Source organism: Amblyomma mixtum, chromosome 9 (genome assembly GCF_055824585.1).
Source record: "Amblyomma mixtum isolate Tamu chromosome 9, ASM5582458v1, whole genome shotgun sequence".
Taxonomy (NCBI): Eukaryota; Metazoa; Arthropoda; class Arachnida; order Ixodida; family Ixodidae; genus Amblyomma; species Amblyomma mixtum.
Window position 1 is genome coordinate 72,089,627 of NC_143020.1, and position 24,942 is coordinate 72,114,568.

Here is a 24,942-nt window from a genome sequence, read left to right on the forward strand (position 1 = left end):
TCACACGCGGCGAGAGCTCCTGAATAACATAACGCGACTTCGGACCTCAGAATTAGTGAAAGCTAGCTGGATTAGCTGCTCATATCTATTCAAGCTTTTATAAATTAAGCGAAAGTACGTTTTTATGCACAAGGTTGCATAAACCATGACAAAGTTTGTTTTCTGTTGGCGCTGCGACTCAGTTGAGCTCACAGCGGTAATTTGTTGATAAACTGGCGCGGCGACAAGAAAGCCGTTTGTGGAAGGGGGGGGGGCTTTATGGCCGGCAGGAAGGAATAAGAGTGCATGGGAATTGGAACTGCATACTAGCCGCACACCTAATTCTTGATATTGAATAAAAAGTTTCTTTGCGGTGGAGCACCAAGACGGAATTCGATTAAGCACGAGCGCGTTCTAAGCGCCGGCACAATTAACCTGAATGTCAAACTAAATGTCATTAAAACGCGTCAATGTTATCGCTTTGATAACGTAAATACTTCCTGCAACACAGCCACGCAGCGGAAGTATGCTTGACAATGTTTTTTTAGCGCCCGAAGCGCGGCTATATGCAGGCGCGGCCGCGGAACTGCCGCAGCCCCGCAGTCCCCAAAGAAACGCCCGCACCGCGGCGCGCCAGTCGGTGCAAAATGGCCGCGCCCAGGAGAGGCTCAAAAATCTGGTCTATAGACACAGCACAGCGCGGTCGAAAGCCAGTGGAGTTGGCGTCGGTGCATCCAAATATCACTGGAAGCCATTCGTCGTTGATTGTATTGAGGAGCTTGGCCCAGTATGCCTTGTCGGTCATGCCGTTCTTGTGCAGAAGCATCATCGAATCGGTGTCCACATACACACACCGCAGATCAAAATGCAGTTCACAAAGCGCACGCGTCAAATGCAATGCACGTCTTGCCACGCGACATGCAGCTGCTGGGATGGTTCTGTTTTGGATACACACAAATCCATTATCCTTGTAAGCAGCCATGCATCCAATTGAGCTGTTGGCATACTTCTTCACATCCGCCTTCAAGGTGGGGTTTTGCCTGACAATGTTCATGGCATGTTTCAAATAATGTGCAGTGATGGTCTGACCTGGGGATGCACAAAGGTCTGGATACTGGACGAGTACTGATGGATACATTGAGGTAAATTCCAGCAATGCGCCCATTATAGAGTGAGATCCATCTGTTGTTGTCGGTTTGTGGTACGTGCCTGGTATGGCCATTTTGTACCCTCCAGTGTATTCATATTTACTGCAGTCCCATTTACGACCTTCAAACGTTTCCCACGCACACGCCCGTTCGCTGCATGTTCGTACGCAATGCATGATGTACGTCGTTGGATCAATTTCTGCACAGTCGTTCTTGTTGTCGGTGCTAATTTCATCAATGGGTATATTGTACCTTTCTCTGACTCTGTTGGTCATGTCAACAAGGTGCCCATTTGTCTTTGAAATTACCGGGACGAATTTGTCGACCCAGTATTTTGGAGGATCTGACATGATTTTGTGCTGGATCAGTGATTGAAATACGTACATCTTGCCAGGTTCTGTTTGATTGGCTGCGAGCACTGAAGCCAGTCTCCGTGAAATCTCTTCATCGGATGTACATCCATTGAAGCAGCTTGGCACATATGGATGGTACTGCACGGTATATTTTGAGAAAAACTTCCAGTTTATGCTTGATATGGGAACACTCCACACATCAATTTCAGCGCCAGTTAATGGGCGGTTGTATTCTTTGACGTGTCCTTGATATGTCAGCTTGTTGCATGCAGAGCTCGGATACTTGTAGTAGTTACACTCATCCAGTTCCATGTTTGCTGCAAATACTGTGTGCATCGGAAATATGTCGCGCGCACAAGTGAACCACAATTCTTCACGATTTGGTTGTGGGAGTGGGGTATCGAATCGGAGGCCGCACAGTTCCAAGACTCTTTTCATTCGCAAATGAGGCACCCCAAAATAGTACACAAAATCCCTATCCACTCGTTTTTTGCCAAATTGGTCGCCAATGACCGCCGCTGCAATGTCCGATGTGCATTGTGGAACTCTAACATTGAACAATTTCACTGAAGAATGTGCGGATACTTGCGTGGAGTTGATATTGCCAACGTAGCGTCCATTCAGCAGAGCGGTCCACGTCACGTCGCTGTTGCGCATCCAAGTTAACTCCTCTTGAGTCATCTCTGCGGCTGGCGGCGGCCGGCCGACGGCGCCCGAGTTTATATGAAGCATCCTGCTCTCCACAGACTGCGCTCGCTTGCAGATGGCGCTAGCGGCGATTCTCTTATCGATTGTTGGGGGCGCTGCTGTCGCGATGCGAGGCGTTGCGCTGTTATCTTCGGACATTGCAGACTGCGCCCCGTGCTCGTTTCGTGCGGACGTGTTCACAATGGGTCGCGGACACGAAATCGTCAATGCGTTTGGCGTCTTGCTGCTCAAGATGCTGCGAGTGAATATGGGAGACCTCACCACCATATGCATCTCACCTGTCAACGTGTACGTGACCCTGGCCACTTTGCTGTTTGCTGCGAGAGGACGCACCCGGAAGGAGCTGTTGGACGTGCTGCATCCAGACCTTGCTGATGCGACTGGCGACGAGGCCACGGCTCAGGAGGACGTGTACAAGGAACTCATGGCGCTGCAGTCAAGCATGACCATCTCTACCTGTGCTATTGTGGACAAATGCCACTTGCCCCTGAACAGTGATTACGAGAGTGCATTGAATCGCAACTTTCGCGCCGAAGTGATGGCAATGGACTTTGCCGATGCGAGCGAATGTGCCTCATTGATTAACTCGTGGGTCAGCCACACGACCGATGGTCTTATTGAAAATACTCTCAAGGATAGTGATATCACAAGTCCAATGATGTTGGCAAATGCTGTGTATTTTGCCGCGGATTGGCTGCACGAATTTAAGCATTATGAGATTGGGCGATTTTATAAAGCAGATGGATCTCATAAAGCTGTGAAGATGATGGCTGCACTGCGATCGGTGCACACAAACAGGCATGTGAAATTGCTGAATGGTGCTTCGATCTTGAAATTGCCATATAAGAAGGAAGGGGCTTTCATGTATATCATAAATCCTAAGTGGGGAACTGCTCTGTCAGACATTGAGAAGATTGTATGTGAAAATATTAATGCAATTCCGCGGTTGTGTGACGATGGTGTTGCAACGTATCGCATGACTGACATAGAAATTCCAGTCGTGACTTTGGAGCCACCCGCCATTCAACTCATACCCGCATTGAATGCGATGGGCATTAAGCATCCATTTGAACCTGGAAGTGCGGATTTGTCTGGCATGTTCACGTCTGGAAAGAATGACATGTGGTTGGCATCGGCCATGCATCAGACTGTTGTATATATAGATAAGAAGGGCACCAGGGCCGCAGCATGTACTGATTACACAGTGGCAGATGGACCATCCAGAAATGAATTTCATGTACATACTCCATTTATGTTTTTGATTGAGGTTGACAATTTTGTGGCATTTGTTGCATCTGTGTATGATGTTGAAGGATGCTGAATAAAAAGAATGATATGAGTGGTATACACGGAGTGATGTGCAATTATTTATTACAGATAGAAGCCATAAACAGGAACACCACCACGCTTGGTGAAAATTGTAAGCTTGGTACGCTTGTTACGCTTGGTCTTGCTATTCGTCTTGCGTTTCGCAGCCTTGGTAGTCCTCTTCTTCTTATAAGTGCGCCGCTTTCCCACGCGGCCGGACTGAATTCCTCCGCGCTTGGACTTGGGCTTGCGCTTCTTTGTGCGTTTAGGCGGCATGTCGAATTGTGGGATTAGGTTGTATCCTTTTTTATATATCATAATTATGGCATTTTGCGCTTAACAAACGGGCGATTGGGTCGCTGTATGGCATGATATACAAAAGGATCGACGTCGTCTTCCCAATCATTGACAGTAAGGCCGCAACTAGAGCATGAAACAATTTCACCGATGCCAGTATATACAAATCCACCCAATGCCATGCGTTGCTTGGATGGTGTCAGGCGCGGCCATGCATTAAAGGTGCGCAAGCGCGCTCCTAAATCTTTTTGTATCATATTGGACATGAGAAGGCGGGGCTTGATGGATCAAATTTGGATAAAGATTTTTGGTTACGCGCTTCTAGTGTATCCCAATCAATGTTATCAATGGGAGTAGAGTCTACTGTATCATCGAGGTTTAATTTTGATAAATCGGATGTTGGAACATCTTTATCGTCATCATCGGCGTTTTTATCTGGAATGTTAAAGCACGCCCTAGCAAACTCGGCAGCGCGTGTTATAATAGAGTCATCAATATCGTCACTGCTATCGCTATCACTGTCAGTATCATCCTCTTTAGCGAGTCCTAATTTTTTTAGGATCTTGGTCTTGTGTTTCCTAAATGCCTCTAATTCTGGTGCGTTTGCATTCATCATTTCATCGCACTCGCGAATCGCCGCTTCTCGCTCCTCGGCTGGATAATTTTCCATAACATTTTGGACCGACGTCGAATTCATTTCATCAAACCCCCACATTCTTTTAACGTATGAGCAGTTGCTATTTCGTTCATGCAGCGTTATGTACTCGGCAGGAATATCGTGATTCGGTAAGTACATTTCGCATTCTATACAATGAACGGTCGTATTGGAACCGATATATTGAAATCCAGCTGCTGCGAGCTCTCGTGGTGTTGGCTTTTCGAGTGGCCATCCTTTGAACGATTTAATGCGAGCAGAGAATGTGTTGGCCTCGGCTACACCCGCCATATTTACATCTCATCCATTTATGTTGATGGAGTGCGGCGTTGCGTAACAAGTTTTACATCATAAGAGAGCGCGCGCGTTGCATCATGGGAGCGAGCGCTCCGGTATATAAGCCCGGCGCGTGCATGCCCAGGCGCACTCCGCCGGGCCTGCTGCAAGAGATGGCTACCACTTGGGATATGTGCCTCTACTTGGAGGGCGTCGAAGATGAGGATTTTGAATTCAAGTGCATATCCAACAATGCGACGCGGACATTGCCGTCCGAGCCATTGCCACCCGTCAACACATCCTCATTTGTGGTGCCGTTTTTGTGCCGATTGAGTGCGGAAGATGTGGACTTGCAATTAAACAACATCGCACATCCCACGGTTGCACACCAGTCTACATGGACATCAACCTGCACGAAATGTGCTTCGACAGACAATTGTGACGTGCCTTTGGATTTGCGGTGTCCGCCGAAATCAAGGTGTTCCTCGAAGTCAAGACGCACATCGAAGACACGGTATCCTTCGAGATCGAGCAATCGCTCCAGAAACATTCGTGTTATTGTTCCACAAAGATCCACAACAGTCCGGAGAGTGCCGAACAGATATCGTCCGTAAAAAATGAATGAATTGTTAGGCGTGAAATTTGTGATGTAATAAACGAATATAAAACTTATCCAATGGATGCACATGTATCATTTCCGGCATGTTATACATTTCGGCGATTGTTTTGGAATGGGAACGAAGATTCCGATCGATTGTCCAAACTGAAATTATTCTGCAAATCCAATGAAGTTTTGGATGATTTCATATACACGTATATGCCATGCAGATATACTAATGTGGAATGTTATTCAATGCTGTTATCTAAGCTGATAACGGACTTTGAGTCTGCACTAGCGCACTACGATATCAACAATCCAGAGATATATAGTCGAGACTACGTGGTAAATATACCAGAATTTCCAAATCATGATTTCGTTGTGCCGGGGCTCTTTTGTGCGTTTAACATGCGAGCCAAGATGGAAGTCGCACATTCTGAATTATCGAAATACATCAAGCGTGTGAAGGAAAATGAATTGATGATTTCGTCAAAAGGTTGGTATTGTGAATATGTGGGCGAATGGGAAGTTATTATGGCAAAGGCAAGTGGCATATTTAAAAAATAGTTTATACGGCATATAACCATATCAATATTGTGATGACAGTTGACGTAATACATACAATAAGTGACGATATGCAATGGTGGCCATATTCCTGGCATGGTGCGACGAAGTATACTGGTAATACTGCCGCAGTAATAACGCCAATACCCAGAGATGCGGAAGACGACACATTTGAATTTGAATTGAGTTCAAATGAGCAATTCCGCAGGGGGCTTTGGGACACGACCGTATCTTTACATGTTTTATCTAATAATGCATATGAGCGTAAAATATGTGAGCAATTCAGAGATTACTATACTTGCGGGCATATGCCAGTTACGGAAATTGAGGCCAAGGAATGTGTCAGAGATTATTTTAGAGCCCAGTGTTATACTGCCATTGCCAATGGGCAATCAACTGTCAATTCGGGATACAGTGAATTGAGGATACCGGAGGGTTTTCAGTATATGCCATTGTTGGTTCATCTTGGATGATTATTTGCATATATACGCATCGTATTGTATTCACAATTGCGTGCTCTGCCCAATAGGTACAAATGTTAAAGGTGTGTTTGTGGCGGAATGGGAAGTATTCATAATTAAATATTATACAATTAAATGTGGTATATAGAAGCGGGAATGTGTCGATTGGTAATGAAATGTGGAATATAAAATATAACAACACATTTTCGACCCGCATCTATATTAACGATGGTCAGAACGAGGGCATCATCTATATCATCATCAACGCTACAATCTGACATTGGATCTGTTTATGACGATACCGACGATTTATATGGCCAATTATTTCCCCGAGATGTGTGGGATGAAAGTAGTTTACAAGTATATCAAGATGGGAGTATTCAATTGTACATGCATGAGAATTTTCGATGGCTTTTGTGGTCAAAGATCGTCGATGTGAATGCACTGGCCAATGGCGAGAAAACGCAGCGAATATGCACGGAATTGCAGAACAAATATACGGCGCCCGGAATTAGTTTGACGCGTGCGTATGCTAGTGTCATTGTGCGAACATATTTTGCAAATTTATGTCAGCGCCAATCGGGCAACAACCGCACGATTAAGGTTGAAGGATTTACATACAATTTCGATTACGACTATAATTCCATGACTCCTGCAGACCGAAGTGCCATGATTTAAGTAATTATCAGAGCATATTGCGCGTACATAATTGCATACAAGCGAATTACGCTAACCACTGGAGATGGCGTGCTTGTTGTAGGCCCCTTTGTGGCTGAATGGGAAGTTATCTTATTGAAAGCATATTCCATTCTGAAGCATAATAGTAATATGGTAATTATACCACCAGAACACGTGGACGCCGATCCGCCCCGTGCCTGGGACAACGAACTCCGTAAGCCGTTTTATGATCCTCAGACCATGAAAATTACGTGGTATACGGATGATGGACGTAAGATGATTCGTGAACATAATGTGTGGCAGGTTGTTTCTACAGAACCCGATGCAACAAAGATAAAAGCGGGAGCGGAAGCTAATCTTGATGTTCCGGTTAGTGAAGTTTCTGATGATGAAATATACGGGAGTATAAGGGAACGGTCGGAAGATGAAGAAGATGATGACAATTTTGAGCATCGTGCAAAGCGAGCACGAAGGGCCCTGGATTCGGATGTAGGAGGCACCGCCGGTAAGTCCAAGACGCCGAAGCCGAAGAAAGCGGCAACAACGCCATCTGCATCTGCAATGCCGCTATTAATCACAACTGCCGCTAGTGTAGTTGCAGTTGCATCTGTATATGGTATTGCTTGCTGGCAAGCCAAGTCTGATGCCACCCACGATCAAAATGGACAATAAATGCGTTACATCACACATCATGTAGTTTGTGGATAATACAATAGAGGAGACAATACACATGGATAAAATAACACACATCTTTATTCAAGGAGTGCTTGTTGTGGTCTCTTCGGTGTGGTGAAATATGTGCCTATATTTGGTTTCCATTAATATCTTCACGATACCCGAACATATTAAAATAACACACCATGCAATGGCGTTTACTAACACAGTGACATATCTCAATTTATAATAGCCTTTAACGACTATGCACCAAACATTGGCCATCATACAGAGTGCGCAACAGATTTCAAATACAGATATGCTGCTGTGACTTTCAAATAACGTCGAATTTAAAACGCCCATGGAGAGCGTGGCACATAATCCAATGACGCCAATTGCCATTAAGCAGGCGATGGCGAGCTTGTAAAAGAACACCCGCTTCTTTATACGCGTTACTGTATCTTCGCGCGCAGTACCATTTCCATTGGCACTTCCCTTCCGAGTGCGCTCGTTATGTATATTTTCAACTTTGCGCATGACGTTGTTGAGGATTTTGCGGGGTCGCAGCGGAGCACCAGACAGAGAGACGACCAGCGTGGCAGGCTTCTAGTTCCGGACTGCCCGTGCCGGGCGTGCGCCACGAGCACGCGCTGTCCGTCTTTATTTTCCTCTAGCGCGGGAACGCCGATCTCAGCGCCAGCGCCGCCGGGCGCTATAGGGCCCCCCGCCTAGACGGAACGTCGGAATGTGCGCTCGGTAAAATAAAGGGGAGTATGAGTGTCCACTAAGTTCATGTCAGGGGCCGGGAAGAGCTGTCGGGTGGAGTGCGCGGGCTCAGGTGGACACTCATACTCCCCTTTATTTTACCGAGCGCACATTCCGACGTTCCACATGAACCATTTGTTATCCACAATAGGAGTCTGGTCTGATTGTGTCGTAAAATGCGGCGTGCTCATTACATATACCATGTGGCGATTTGGATTGTCAGTGGGATGTGGCGCATCTGCATTGGATGCCAGTTTATAACCATTGACAAGATCGCGATATGGCAAATGTGGATCGTTAAGTCGCGCTTGTGCGTCTTTATAGTGCACGCCATCATTGCACCAGACATAGACCACCATTCCCGCACCAATAGCACCACTAATTATAACGGGTATCGCAGTGAACAAATCCATATTTTTGTATGTTGTGCGATTATAGTCTGTATAATAAAAAGTATTAACGCCGAATTCACGTAACAGAATATGAAGAATCGCAATTGTATATATGGGGTGTTGTTGTTATACGTAACCACGTTATGTGGTGCCGCATTTGACATTACAGCTCATAGAGCATACTTTACTACCGGCGCACAACCCAACGAACATGATGGGTTTAATATACATGCACAATACATACATTCATATGTAATTGATCACGATTCGTTAATAGCGCCTATATCTAAGGGCGAAATGGAAGACATGGCGGCCGCTGCCGCTATGGTCTGGAATAATCGCATTTTGTGTCAATCCAATTTGCGAGTCGAAGAGTATACCGGAATTACTAATGTTGGTAATAAGGTTATAGTATTGGAGCCATTTGTCATTTCATTCGAATTGGGTCCATACTTATCGAGTAGGCAATATGGAGGGTTTACAGATAAGCATCTCGAGCATATTAATTCTAAATTGGATACTAAATATGGTTTACGTAAATGTATGCATAATCACAAACACAGTGCCAATCAGGTCGATTCGCATAGGCTGTTAAAGGGTCATGCATCATATGGACGGTATATTCATTTGTATGCTCCGATGATGCAGAATTGGGATGCCGATGAATATTTTGCAACTCTCGTCCATTTAATGGGTCATGCTATAGGATTTAAGCACTCCACTGGCAACACCGCCCAATCTAACTATATTCTTAGGAATGTTGAAAATGTAACCAGGCCATTTCAATCGATTATGAAGAACAATGCACAAGTAATGGGAGGTAATATCGATGAAATAATAACGCGGGATGAATTGCTCAAAGAGCGCATTCCGAGTAAGAGGATAGAGGCCGCTCCTGCAATGTATGGTGGATGGATAGCCAGTCGCTGTTCCAATCCCCAGAAAAACACGCGCAGTGATGCGTATAAGAATCAGGGCCAGGGTAGCTATTTTAAAAACGATATATTTACAGTCAAGTCGCCAAGCGAGTATCAAACTGCATTGTTAAATTTGAGGGAGCACGATCTCACGCACAATGCCACCAACGCACCGCATGTCACCGAGATGGAGTCGCAGTGGTTAAATACTCAGCAGTTATTGGAAACGACGCTCGAATCATTCAATGACTATCCTCTGGTTAATTTTTACGATAACACAATGATATTGCCCAGTGGAAATCACCAAACGCGCCGATTTATAATGCGAACGTTCGATGGTAAATGTTGGTCGATGTACAATCCTACCGGAGATATGTGGAAGCTCAGGGCTGCATTTGCCGTGACTCCAAACAGTCCTAGTGTGGTTAGTGATACGTATCTAATTGACGATAACGGACTTCGACGTGTAGCGGCAATGCCCATGTATAGGCTTGCAGACATGGTGGACTATGACAACACTAGTGTGTAGAAAACGTATTTTCGGAATATTAGTGAATATACCTACAAGCCTACGGAGATAAACGTTACAGTTTCGGACATGTATGCCCATCCGGGAAGCAGTGAATTTATATATCTTATAAACAACCCATTCCCAGACTCGCCATTAAATGCCACTCTGCACAATTTTTTGTATGATACGGCGGTGCGTTGCAATGGCAAGAATGTTTCGTCGATATTTTTATTCGATGGGCGTGCGTATATATTGGACAGCAATTATACCGTTCATGCTACGTGTGGCACAAAACACAACAGTACAGGAATTCCGCTCAAGACGTTTATACAGGAAGTTGTGTGTTTCAAGAGCACAAACCTAGAAGCGTGGCGTGTTGTAAGCAAGCCGGAAAATGCCTATGACACTCAGATTGAAGCTGACGTTGCAACCGTGGTAGAAAAGATAATGTTATATCAGAGGCAAGTCAACAGCAAGTGCCTAGTATTGTTAAGGGTGAGATGTTTGAAGGGGACGAAGAAATTGACGATCAGGATTATTCTGAGAACGAGGGCCAGGATGCGAAGGAAATCGAGCGCGATGCAAAGGTGGAAGGTGCGCGGGCAAAATACATAGAGGATGTGGAGACATATGATGCACTAGAGGATGATGAGAATTCCCATCAAATATACGATGATGCCGATGAAGATGAGGATGAAGAGTATGACAACGAAACACCGTCGGCATCCGAAGAATTCTTGGATATGTTTAAGATCAACCCATCGGAATATGATGCCAGCCAGGTGGCGGGTGCTTCCATAGCGACGGTGCTAATTGGTCTCGCAATCGGTGTTGCGGGATACACATGCTCCAAGAATGTGACCAGCGAAACCATCAAGCGTGGAGCGCGACACAGGGCACAGAAGAAGGCACTGAAGAAAGAAAAGGAAATGAAGAGGGGTGGAATGTGAATGAGTGCAATAAAATTGTTGTCAAATCACACTCAAGTTTATTTCATCTGTAGTATGTACCAATGTGTTGTATAAGCACATCACAAGGTCCTTCTTGGCGTTTGGTTGCAAATTTTGCATAATGAGTCTAAACGTAAACAAATCTGCATATGTAAATACATCGCAGATATATCTATATTCGATCCTATAGTCAATATTCATCGATACATGAAGCTTTCTCAGAGGTGGTATTAGCCATTCCAAACAACGCCACAATGATGCAAGTGAAGATAAGATAAGTACTGCAATGAACCAAATCCACAATGCCAGATATATCTTTTCATTGATTATATTCAGCGGCAATATACACAGAGCATCCATGATTGTAATATCCCCAGATACGCCATATTCTTTATATGTACATTTGGTCATTAACGGGAACATTTGCAATTTTAAAGTGTCATAATTGACCCCGTACATCAAAAAATCACCTCCCAAAAATCTGTTTGTTAGGAATAGTTGAATGAGAATGTTTACAATCGCAAGCGCTTCGCAGAACACAAATTTCACACAATAGTGAACTACCATGCTGGTTAACTAATATTGAATAGTTAACTTTTTAACTAGTACTCCTACGCTTTTTAATTACTGAGAGCCGTATAGCCCATGGCAACTGTATACACATCAGTTTTTAGAATTTGCAAAACGTGGTTACCCTCGGCGCTGTGACCCATCAAATGTTTTTATATTTCGATGAGTTACGTGCACTGGAGTGGTAGGTTTGCATGCAAGCTTTTCAAAAGCGTATATATTTTGGCGCCATGTAGCCCAAACTTGCTGGGCCACAGCGCCAAGGGTAACCGCGTTTTCGAAATTCTAAAAACTTATATGGATATTACTTCGGGTCGGCTACACGACTCATAATAATATAATACCCCAACCGTATTAGCTAGAAAGATAACTATTCATTATTAGTTAAACAGCCTGCTAGTTAGCACGCCCTAGCTATATTCTAATGTACTACACTGTTGACCATGCTATGTCGAAAAAAAGCGCTCTAACTCAAAAATCCTATTTTCAAAAATTGTGTAGACACCTATGTGGAGCACCCTGCATATGTTGGCTTCTGAGTGTAATGGGCTGCTTTATCTTTTCAGATCAAGTGCTGGAAACAAGGAACAGGCTGCGAGTATGTGTCGCCTGCTTCGCGGATTGCGCAACATTTCCAGCGCGATTGTGGACATCACTCCGTTCGCTGTCCCAAGCGCTCTGCCACGGTTCCAACTTGCAGTGTGATCCCGCACCTGAAATACGGCATTTGCAGCTCGATAACTCCTCCCACATCCGAAGGCGAAGGACAGGCAGGATGCAAGAGCTCCACTGATTTCAATTTTTCTTTCAAAAGAACACTTGAAAGAGGGATAGGAGAAGTCAGGGAATCTATGGGGAAGATAGCGTTTGAAAGCAGCGCCCACGGTGACCGGCTGAATGAGATTTCTGATGAAAATAACAGCCTCAAAAAAGTTGAACAGCACAAAGTTAAGGTAGATGTTGCGTAACGTCAGGACTGCTTCACAGAACTAGTGTCCAAAACTGACGCCTTTAACCATGAATTCAAATAGGTTTTGACCACAAAGGGTGATACACTTTCCGAAAGCACAAAGAGAATAGAGAAAACCCTGCAGGATGGTAAGACTGCCAATAGCAACGAAGCAGTAAGAGCTGCTGCGCAAATAAAGAATGATTTTACTCCGAATAAGCCGGACCCCGTCAAAAACATTCTGCGACTCACTCAACTAAGCAAGACACTGTGCGTGTTTTCTGTGCAAAATTTCAAGTCCCTGCACGAGACTGCGATGAAGAGAGGTGGGGCTCGGTATGAGAGCGGACTGGTCTACTTACGCGGTTACAACTTGTCACCAGGGGTCTGGTTCATGAGCGACGGCGAATCAGTAAAACTTTACGCACAGATCCGCCTTTACAAGGGCAACATGGACGACGTTCTGCAGTGGACTTTCCAGCGCAAAGTCAAACTTGGCGTGACGCATCCTACAAAAACTGCGGGTCGCGTGCTTGAGGTCACAGGGCCACCTCCTATTGCGTGCTTTCAAAGACCATCAGTATGCTATAGCGTTGCCGGTTACTTTACTCAGGAATCCTTCAATGTGGATGGTCAAATCGCAGACCGGTACGTGGAAAATGATCAGCTGCGTCTAATGTTCGAGCTCCTTGAATGATTGGCGTCTGAGTGCCAAACTTGTTTGCTTTTTGAGGTGAGGGGAGCTTGGGTGGTTTTCTGAGCATATTGCATCATTGGCCTAATTGATTGTATTGTACGTCGGTTGCTTTTATGGTGTTTCCCCCTAGAATACTGAACCAGTGAGGGCGTAGGTAGATTGTATATATAAATAAATATAAATAAACTTGTCATGAGCCGCAGCTGTGGATGCAGCGCCATTGTTCCATGTGCAACATTCATGGGCAAAAATTTTGCATATTGGAATGTTGTAAGGTATTATTAAGGACATATTGAAGGTAATGGTCTGTTCTTCTGATCTGTATAAAATCTTTCTTTTAGAGTGATTCCATCAATGCCACAGAAAACCAATAGAAAACAGTTCCGACGACAGCAAAGACGTTAATAGCAAAATAGGCAAAGCTGCCGACGAGAGATCTGCGGGTATATTGATTGTTATAGTGAAATCTTACAATATATGAGAAAATTTCGTTCTTAAACTGGTTCCTATTCAGAAAGGCATTCGTGCCGAATTGTTGGGTGTGACACTGCGAAAATTTTATAATGCTCTTTGAAAAGCTGGCGAGGCCAAGACCTAGACAGGAGACCAATAGTCTCCTTTTGTCTTGTCTCGTGGGCAATACTTGTATTGCCTAAAAATGAATAAACAAAATAAATAAACAAAAAATAATTCGCATCCTGTTAGGGCAAGTTCTGTATCGGTAATTTTCGAATAAAATGTTGTCTATGTGATAACTAACATTTTTCGTTGATAATTACTCTATTGTCTAGAATAAAGCGTCTACTTAGCCACCAGTGTCGCCATATTCCTGGCGATGCGTTCACCCCAATATTTTTTCTGCAATAGCAGCAGGTCAGCGCAGATAAGCCAAGCTTATGCACACCGTAAGGGACGAGGACGATAAAAAAGAAGAGGACAGCCACAGCGCTGTCCTTCTTCTTCTCGTCCTCCACTGCGCTGTGTATAAACATGATGCACCAAGTAGGCCGCACGTCCACTCCTCTAAACCAAGCAGCCTTATGATCTTCTGGCCATCGGAAGTAGACTCCACAGGGAGGAGATCGCACACCTCGCTGTTTCTGTGCCTTCGCAGTAGTCATACACCACAAAAAATTACCGACGATTACGTTACTTCCTAATGCGAAATTTGAGCGCAGCAAATAAGCTGTTTCACCTTTTCGATAGATTGAGGCAAAGAAATCGAGCAACACATGTATGCGCTATCACAGAATTTTTTTTTTTATTTTTCACACGTATTCCTTTAACAAAGACTCCACTAACAGTTCTTGACAGTCATGAAGGAAGCTTTGTGGTCGGAGAAATAGAGTGATATATGTTCGAATTGGTACACCAATGCTTGATTCTCAAAGACGAGATCTATACAAGTGCCTCGCGAGGTTGTCACAGCCGTGGGACGCGTTACGAGCGAGAGGAACGGGATGTTCTCCCGCATAAGTGTTAGGAAATTGCTGTTTGTCTTTATGTCATCATTAAAGTCCCCCACTACTAACATCGGTGTGGATCGATGGACGGTTAATGCGAGTTGCAGGAAGTGCACGACGTCTTTCGTGAGTGCGGTAGGGGCGAAGTAGGCAGCTACTACCAGCAAGCCGTTGGGCAACTTTGCGGCGCACAGTTCGCCAACTTCATGTGACGTGCCAAACATTTCGACTGGTATTGCAGAGAGACCTGTGCGCAAGTAGATAGCGACTCCCGCCGCTCTGTTGTGGTCTCTGCGAGCACCACAGCAGTATAGGAAATCTATGATTTCGAGAGGCTCTTCGGGATCCATCCATGTTTCAGCAAAGCAAAGTACAGAGGAATGGCGCAGAATGTGATCGTGGTGTACGTCCTTGGCATGTGCGGCAAGGGAGCGTACGTTAAGAATGTGGTTGTGAATGATGAATCAAGTGCTGCCAGCGAATGACGCGTCCATTGGCTGTCTGCGTGTGTTACTGATGTGTGGTTAACATGTTAAGCTTCGCCTGTAAGAGTGGAACGCGACAGCGTCTTGCAACGCTGCCAGGGAGTCCACAGAACGCCATCGCCAATTCGGCTGTACGCCTTGCTGGACGGTAAATTTATTTGTTGAGGAAAGGAAATGTATCTCTCTCGCATATCTGGGTGGACACCTGCACCTCGCCGTAAGGGAAAGGGGGAAGATGGGAGTGAACGAAGACGCCGTATTAGCTAGACGCGCCTTTGTTCATTCCAAACCATTCAGCTGGCATTACGGAGTGGCTAGCGTGCTCGTATCGCACTCCGGAGACCCTGGTTCGATTCCCCAACTCGACCAATTTCGTTCTCGGTTTTATTGATTTATGCGGTCTAACTAGAAACGTTAATTAGGCTATTTCATATTTATATTATTGAATTTCTATCCATCGTGTTCTGTCATTAACCTGTCAATTGTTGGAACTGTCTAGGATGTTCGACACAACGTATATGAAACGAGCAACGTCTTACTGAGTGGGGAAGTGCGTGGTGGTGGAGGGAACGCGGCTTCGTACTTATCTGTTTTTTTCAGCAGCGTCTCCTTCCGCGGACGCTGTTGTCGCTGCGGCGCGCGTCTTTTCTTTTCTTCTGACCTCTTCATTCTCCTCTATATTAATTAGGCTAATTGATTAATTAAGCAATTAACTAATCTCAGTCGAACTTAGTTGCAGCATCACTATACGATCCCTTTGATTGGTTGCATGGTTACTAGCCAAAGTACAATTGGCCCCATTTGAAATTCGCGCACTGTGACGTCACGAGCATTTCGACCAATTGAAAAGCGTGACATTGGGGGCGGAGCTGGTTACGAGGCCGACGCCGACGCGAAACCCAGGAACGGACGCCAAAGAGCTGCGCTCTAAAAACTGAGTAAAGGAGTTGGGTACTCACAATCCGCTTTGTACACTTACCGACACGCTACATCATCGTCAGCATCATCGTAACTATGTACACCTTTAGAACTGACTTTCAATGAGCCCTGAATTAGCCCTGCTCTGCACAGGCTGGAACCTGCTTGTGCTTGCAAACTTCTTAATATGATCAACAGAACTCACTTTTTGCCCCCCATTATGCTAAATAAAGCTGCCTGATGAGGACCGGAAAGAAGATGAACGATAACACATGGTAGTACCAGATTGCACCTTGAAGGTACGAGGCATCGAACTGTATGCGGGCCGTAGCTGATGACAAAACGTAGACGCAACAAACAACAGCCGTGAAGATAACGTGTAAGCAAACGTTCTGGCTAAGTAGCGAAGAAATAATGAAACTTGAAACGCTACCTCTTTCTACCGTCCGTCACTTTTCCCAATACAGCGCTCTGGTATTTATGTCGTAGCTCTTCCTCAGTCGCTACTGTAGTTTCAGTGAATTTTACGACTGAGAGAGAAAGAAGAAGCAATGCATGCATCATCTGTGTTCCTTTTTCAATCACATGAGGGAGATCGAAATATCCTTTTAAAATAACAACGAAAGAGGATTTATTTACAGCTACACTAAGAAAGGAAACACTGGCCGGGGAGGGTCGAAAACGAGTGTCTCGTTTCTCCGGGATCGCTGAGTGTCTATCGCTGACCTTGACGAAGGAATCGTTCTTTCCCTGCACCAACCCTCACACACAAATCAAACCACCACACACCGACACCACTCTCCCTCGAGGGGAGTAATGGACGCTTCCGAACTTTTCTCGGAACGAGCCTCGGGGTCCTTGACTTGGACACAATGGGAGGCTAGTTGCGTTGTGCAGTGACGATATCTTGGGAGAGGAGGGGTGGGAAGGGGGCGTCATTGGCACGAAATCATCAAATATTTAACACAAAGTTTTCAACGAAGCTTCCAGTCCGCGAGGCAACGATTCTGAAATAAACACGTGAAACTGTCAAAGGCGCAAATGGAGGGATTACTTGCTCCCGGATCGCCATGCACCCCGCCATAGGAAGACAGATAGGCGGCGGTTATCTCAGGATTGTCGCCTTGGCGACGGGCGAGGAATGCTTGTGATAAGTGAGCCCTTTGACGGGGGCGTATGCTGCCCTTCCTGCGATTCGAAGGGAAGCGATTGTGCGTGCCAGAAGATGCCTCCTGAAAGCATGCAGTACACGTTGGTCGGATTTTCCGCGGAGCTGGACTGGAGGCCCCTGCAATTCCTCAAGCCTCTTCCACCGAACAGAGTTTGTTGTGCTTGCGGATTGGTGCGCCCCAAGACGGCGTTGCTTCCATGCTCCCACACGCTTTGCGAGTCGTGCTACGTGCAGTGCGCTGAAGAAGGCATACACGTCTGTCCGCTGGACGGCTGCGAGTGCCAGGACGAAGACGTCATCTACGCGGACTTCCCTGCCAAAGAGCTGTTGAGAAGAGAGGTGGGCAATAATCCATATAGAGCGATATTATAGCGGTGTCACTGTTCGGCCTGCCGAAACCCGTGCTGCTGAAACACAATGCCCATTTATGTGAGAGGTATATGTTTGCTAGGGAGTGGAGTCTTTTTCAATACTTGGAATACGCTTAGCCTCCGCCTTAAGGGGGCCGTGAAAAACTATTTCACCTCATTGTTTTGCCTTTTGGTTGCATAGAGTGAGCTATAGGTATGCTACTGGTATCGGTCGTACCGCGTATATTCCGGTGTTTATTATTTTAATTATCTGGCAAAAACTAATTTATGGCATTGATCGTGTTACCACAAAGTGGCGGTTTTTAGAAGTGGATATGATATCATCGGGTGGGAGCTTGGATTTTGGACAAACAGTATAATATACTTAAAATTGTGCTAATAATTCAAGGTACAATTTGTGGTGTTTTCCGTTTTATATCAGATGAACAAAACCAACACGTTCGCTTTACGCTCCAAAGCAAATAAAACAAAAAACACCACCAGAGGCTCTGGCTGTTGTTTGGCATCGAAGGACTTTGCACATCTCTGTACAGATTTAATGCCTAGCACACAGCGATTATGGCTACTAAGTATGTGAGAACAGCTTGGCCGAATCGATCTAATCAAGCCACTGCATTCTACAAGCGTTAGTTTCGGTCCCAAGGAAGGTCGCAAAAAAAAAGGCCATTCGTTTCACATTCACCACTGCGCATTGTCACTTTGTGTAGGATCACCAGGCGGCACCGCCAGCTGACGCCACGTTCACGTCAAAGCGCGCCCGCCTACCACGTCGAGACCACGCAGTGCGTACGCAGTGGCAGGGCACGGTACGCGGTGGCGGGAACGCTACGCGCTATGGTGAAAGTGGATACATTTAGGAGAGGGCGCGCAGCTACACTTTACCGCTACTGCGTACGACGCCCCGTCCTGCGCATGCGCTCATTGGTCTCGACGCGGCAGGCGGGTGCGCTGTTTGTGTACAGCCGCCCACACACTTAACACGAATGGCGGAATGTGTGGCCTGGACTGCCGTCAGCGCCATGAAGGGATAGTCATCGGGTGCGAGATAATGCTCTCGAAATGTCCGCAGGTGTCTGACGATAGAAGGTGCGAACCGCGGCAGCTTAGCGGGCAGTTCCTGGCTGCCGCGATAAGAAAACTTCAAAGAGCGTTGCCGGGGCCGTGGAGTCCGAATCGGCGAGCAAAAAGCTCTGAAACGCCCGCGTGACAAGCGCGCTGTCCACCGGTGATCACCAAGCAGTAAAAGCGAGCTGCGCACCAGCTATCGTCAGCCACCGCAAATATACCGAGAGCATTGCCTCGCCCCAAAGACTATCGCATCGTGGAGTTGACGGCAGTCCAGGCCACGCTTTCCGTCATTCGTGGTAAGTCTGTCGGTGGCTGTACTTGCTCGACCATTTTTCTTTAAAAGACAATTGCCTTTCTTTCTTCAGAGAGAGTATGTAAGGTTGGTGAAAGGACGCCGCGACCCTGCAGAGCATTCACGAATTATGTAATGACGTCAGTGGCGTTGTACCTTGCAAGGGTTTGAAGGGGGGGGGGGGGGGGGGGGGTAACACCCTGCTAGAACCTGTACACACATGAGAAATTTCGTTGTTAACCAACGAAGCAATTCATTGGCACCAGGAATCCGGTTAGGCTAAACAGTCTTCGCCGAAGATCCGCTTAAATGTTAACGTGTTTAACTACATCACATTTTGTTTCTTGGTTTATACTCGCTTCGTTCGCAAAACTGCTGCCGGATAGTTTTCCTTCCCTCAATCTCGCACTATCAGTCTCATGCAAGCGTGAGACTGCGAGTGACTCCGTTCTGCACCACTAAACGACACAAGTGCGCTTTTTTCGTCCGTCGCAGCCATCGCTGTTATCTCAGTCCTGCCTCATCCACGCCTTATCATTGCAGGTGATGTGCTGGAACGTGGGAGCTGGCTGCGAGTGTGTGGTTCCTGCTTCGCGGATCGCCAAGCATTTCCAGCGCGATTGTGGACACCACTCTGTTCGCTGTCCCAAGTGCTCTGCCGCCGTTCCCTGTCGCAGTGTGATCCCGCACCTGAAAAACTGCTATTGCAAGTCGGCAAAGACTGCTACATCAGACGGCGAAGGACGTTCAGATTCCAGGAACGCCGCTGCTTTTGAATGTTCTCTGAAGGAAACATTTGAAAAACAGGCGGGGGAAGTCAAGGAGTTTCTCGGGCAAATAGTGTCTCACATTAGTGCACACGGTGACAGGCTGAACGAGATCTCCCATGCGATAAACAACGTTAGAGAAAATCAGCGACACGAAGCTGAGACACAAGCTAGGAAACTCCACGACAGTTTCACACAAATCACGTCTAAAATGGACGCATCTAACGAGGAACTGAAATCGGTTTTGGCCTCGATGTCAGATACAACGAATATCGCCGAGAGTGTAAAGAGATTAGAGAAAACACTGAAGGATAAAATCGGTAATGCAGCGAGCCAAACTAAAAAGAAGTTGTCAGAGAACGCTACTGCTATCGAAGCAGCTAAAGCTGCAGCGCAAGAAAATACTGAACTAAGCTTGGAGACACTGGAGCATGTCAAAAGCATTGTGCGAAACACGGAACTAAGCAAGGCGCTCTGTGTGTTTGTTGTAAATGATTTCAAGTCCCTCCAAGAGACCGCGCTGGAGGTAGACAGTGCTTTATATGAGAGCGACCTCGTATACCTGCGCGGCTACAACTTGTCACCAGGAGTTTACCTCCGTAATCACGGTGAATCTCTAGAACTTTGCGTGAGGTTTTGCCTGTATAAGGGCAACATGGACGATCTTGTGCAGTGGCCATTCAACCACAAGATCAAGCTTTCCGTGATGCATCCCATGAAAACCAGAGCAGATCGCGTGCTTGAGGAAAAAGGAGATCCTTCAGATATTGCTTTTAAAAAGCCAACAGCATGCCGTAACATTTGTGGGTTTATTAGTTCGCGGTCACTCGACGTCAAAGATCTCATCCAAAAGGGCTACGTAAGAAATAATCAGCTGCGTGTAATGTTCGAGATCTTCCCATGAACAGTGCAAGGTTATAAAACTTCTTTTTTCTTTTAGAGTCTGGCGCAAGTCTCTTCCAGTAAGCATCAGGAGTGGAATCAGCCTTCGTTTTGACAGTGCCGAAAATGCCGCAGGCTCTTTAGCGATAATTCAGGAAAATTTACCCTTGCTTATAAGACCTCTATCCCTCATGTATGACCAAAAAATGGCTGGGGTTGAACGTGGCTTGAACCTAGTCATACGACCGAAAGCTCTATTAAGAACGGTCTTCACTGTCTCAAATCAAATGTCAAGGCCAGGTACCCAATGCTCATAGTCGTGTGATCACGTGGTCATACTGCCACAGATTGGGCCATACCACCATGAAGTTCAGTTCAGTTTGACCTTATGAGGCATCGACGGTGATTGCCTATGGGGTGCCCACTGTTTCAAATCAAATGTCAAACTCAAGGTCAAGTTCAGGTACCCAATAGCCACAATCATAGGATTACGTGGTCACACTACCATAGCTTGGGCCATACCACCACGGATTTAAGTTCGGTTTGACCTTGTGAGGCATTGAAGGTCATTGTCTCATCCACATCGAAATGGGAAGTTGCACCCCGAGGAGTAGAGCTCTCGCTCTAGTGTCATTCAATGGGAAATTTTCCGGACTGTGGGCCGGAACATCATGTAATGTCAAGAATAAAAATATTTCCGTAGAAGCATGTGCAGGTGTTTTTTTTTCTCTCTCTGTGAGATCGCTGCTGGTTTTTTTCTTTAACCGCTGGAGCTCAGTTCAAGCAAAGCAAGTTGGTGGATGAGAGTACATCCCACTCAACGCAGGTTCTGTGGCAACGCGTTCTACACACGGCGAGCAAACTAACTATATGCACGTGGCCAAAATCGGTCGTTCTTCAGACTTACTATACAGTCCGGTACAACTCAAGAATGAAGCGTCATTTATCGTTCAAAGGACCCGCATTCAACCAATAGCAATGACCTATTAGATGTCGCGGCCGACCACCTTGCACCTATGAAGAGCGTTTGGAGCGCGGCTCCAAATGCTCTTCTAGACACTGTTTGCTTCACTCCCAATCTCTTCCTCCTCGCTAGTGATATCGTCGTTGTCTAGCCTGCCTTGGTGTTTGTCGACATCCACCCCTTTAACTGCGACACGTGGACAATAGTTGCAAATCAAGTGCTCTCTGACTGGTCGAGCCCTGTCACTCGGCAAGTGCCGCTGGGCAGAACCCTAAGAACCACCAAAGGTCCCCTGTACTTTGGCTGCGCTTTCGCGGATTTTCAGGTCGTTTCAGGTGCCCTAATCGTGAAAACAATGTCACCGACGTTGTAGAAGCTCGCAGGGTAGCGTTGGCGGTCTTACACTGCCTTAATTTTAAGGCAAAAGCCTTTTATAGTCTCAAGCCGCCGCGCTGGCTAAGTGGTTATGGCGCTCGGCTGGTGACCCGAAAGACGCGGATTCGATCCCGGCCGCCAGCGGTCGAATTTCGATGGCGGCGAAATTATAGAGTCCTGTGTACTGTGCGATGTCAGTACACGTCAAATAACCTCGGGTAGTCGAAATTGTTTGGAGCCTTTCATTACGGTGTCCCTCATAGCCTGAGCCACTTTGTGACATTAAACCCCATAAAGCAAGCCAAACTTTTATAGCTCACGACTCGCCAGCGTGTCCGTCCGTGCGTCCGCGGCGCCTGTCAAGCATCAGTATGATAGTAAGAATGGTTAACTGTTGCTTGAAAAGTCAGTAATGATAGTTAATGATGTAGTAGTAGATGTATAAGCAGTAGTTAGTAATAAATAGTTAATGATCATTATTTAATCAGTCAGGATAATTAGCTAATTAGTTAGTGACATTTAGTTAATTAGTTAATGGTACACAGTAAACTTGCAAACGCACTAAACACGCACACTACGAATGCGCACAGGCGGTTAAAGGCTGTCGCCTCTGCGCACTTCAGTTATCAAAGTGCTCCACTGGATTTTTTGTTCTGCTCGGCAATAATGCGCTCTCGAACACGGGTTCGCAACTCTTCGGGGTCTTCCCAGTGGGCGTTGCCCCTGCTGACTTTTTTTTTAAGGGCGATGGTGTGGATTTCTGGCTGGTATCCATACAGCATTTCGAAAGTAGTTAGTTTAGTTTATGGGGTTTAACGTCCCAAAGCGACTAAGGCTATGAGAGACGCCGTAGTGGAGGGCTCCGGAAATTTCGACCACCTGGGGTTCTTTAACGTGCACTGACATCGCACAGTACACGGGCCTCTAGAATTTCTCCTCCGAAGAAATTCTAGCCGCCGCGGCCGGGGTCGAACCCGCGTCTTTCGGGTCAGCAGCCGAGCACCATAACCGCTGAGCCACCGCGGCGTCGAAAGGAGTTTTTGCACAAGTTCTCGTCAAAACCGTTCCCCATTGGTTTTCTTTGGCAGGCTGCACAGTTCGATGCGATGGATGGAAACACTGCAAAAGATTTTCCTAAATAGCAGAAGAATGGACTGTTGCCATCAATATTTACATAAAAGTGTCCTACAGTTTTCCGATTTTTAACGTTTTTGTTCGAGAATGTTGGATATGTTTGTTAAACGTTGCTGCTAGTCAGCTGAAACACCCCGTATAACCTGCGGAGCTATCTTCAAATGTACGCGACAGTTCATTTGGGCACGTGATATTTTTTCCCCGTACAGTCTCCTCCAGTCTGGACGAGAGGCAGAAGATCCACTCGGGGTTATCGCCTTGGCGACCGCCGCGAGATAGATAGATAGCGCTTTACGGGGGAGGAAAAAGCAGCTCATCAATCACTCTGCACAGCGATCACAAGGGAGTAACGATGCCTCCCTCAAGTGGGCAGTACACGCTGGTCGGGTTCTCCCCAGAGTTGGACTGGAGGCCCCTGACCTTCCTGAAGCCTATCCCAGCGAATAGGATATGCAGTGCCTGCGGACTGGTTCGCAAGAAGACCGCTCTGCTGCCCTGCATGCACGTGCTGTGCGAGTCTTGCTACGAGCAGCAAGACCCGGATAGCTCGCACGTGTGTCCGCTCGACGGCAACGGATACGAGAAGGGAGACGCCGACCTCAAAGACTTCCCTGATGAGGAGCTACTGAGAAGGGAGGTGGGTGAGAGCGAAAAAGTAATGCAAAAGGATGCGCTAGGATTTCTCTCTTTTAGTGCGCTTTCTATTATAGTGTAGTAGTAGTAATAGCAGTGGTTTTATTAAGCATATATTAAAAGAAGGAAAAGGTTCTTGCTAGCCCCGGCATCTGCCATCGCTACGGGAAGCACCTGAGCTGGGGCAGCGGAAATAAAGGGATAGCAGGCAGGGTGTAGAAATGAAATGACAGAGGTGAGGGGACAGTTGGAAAAAGAGGTGCACTGTACCGCACTGATAGTGTACATTCTCCGCATTTAGCCGTTGCGTGTTTTCCTGTTTGAAATAGAAAATTAAAAATTGGTTTTGAGAAAAGGAAGTGACGCAGTAAGGGTCTCACATATCTCGGTGAACACCGGCACCACGTCGTAAAGGAAGGAATAAAGGAGGGCGTGAAAGAATAAAGAGGTGCCGTAGTGGAGGTCCCCGGTATACTTTCGACCACCTGGGGTTCTTTAACGTGCACTGACATCGCACAGCACACGGGCGCCTCTTGCGTTTCGCCTCCACCGAAATGCGGCCGCCGCGGTCGGGTTCGGACGAAGCCGGATTTGTGGCAGGCTGGTTACGTGTACACCGTGTCAGGTGGCTGTTCAATTAAACTTGAAAGGCTGTTCGGGAAGAGCAGCATGGATTATCGCAACCGAATCCAAGCAACCCAATTCCCGTCGATTGCCCAGTGGCGCATCACTTAAGCGCCGCACCACTGCGCCAGGAATTATATGAGGAATCCCAGGGATCTATGAGTAGGGACAACGACCAGTTCTGCATATGTGGACATTAACCCTTTATCGCTATCCGAACAACTCCCATCCGTGCACACTGGATCTGGTCACCGGAAGCGAAATGAAAACCGAACTGCCAACGCACCCAATTCTCATTTAGCTTAGCTACGCAAATCGACCGTTATAGCTTTTTTTGTTTATTATCGTTACTTCCGCCTAGGCCA

General features: G+C 46.4%; 2 protein-coding genes and 1 pseudogene across 2 annotated transcripts in view; all 3 read left to right on the forward strand.

The window, feature by feature from the left end:
* Positions 1-10,764: 10,764 nt before the first annotated feature.
* Positions 10,765-13,430, forward strand: LOC149329660 (uncharacterized; annotated as a pseudogene).
* A 3,870-nt stretch (positions 13,431-17,300) lies between these two features.
* Positions 17,301-21,552, forward strand: LOC149329661 (TNF receptor-associated factor 6-B-like). The gene is made up of 2 exons (XM_089560387.1): positions 17,301-17,806; positions 19,742-21,552. The coding sequence occupies exons 1-2, from the start codon at positions 17,438-17,440 to the stop codon at positions 20,867-20,869; spliced, it is 1,497 nt and encodes a 498-aa protein (XP_089416513.1). The 5' UTR covers positions 17,301-17,437; the 3' UTR covers positions 20,870-21,552.
* A 1,650-nt stretch (positions 21,553-23,202) lies between these two features.
* LOC149329662 (TNF receptor-associated factor 6-like) overlaps positions 23,203-24,942 on the forward strand; it is a 30,566-nt gene continuing 28,826 nt past the window's right edge. Inside the window, exon 1 of the mRNA XM_089559281.1 lies at positions 23,203-23,957. Within this exon, the coding sequence (XP_089415407.1) occupies positions 23,673-23,957 (285 nt within the window). The 5' untranslated portion in view covers positions 23,203-23,672. The remainder of the gene's footprint in view (positions 23,958-24,942) is intronic.

Bases quoted from the DNA above. Each gene is read 5' to 3' on its own strand.
- LOC149329661 (XM_089560387.1), top strand. From the start codon at position 17,438: ATGCTTGTGATAAGTGAGCCCTTTGACGGGGGCGTATGCTGCCCTTCC. The intron at 17,807-19,741 runs GTGGGCAATAAT...TTATCATTGCAG, and splicing joins AAGAGCTGTTGAGAAGAGAG to GTGATGTGCTGGAACGTGGG.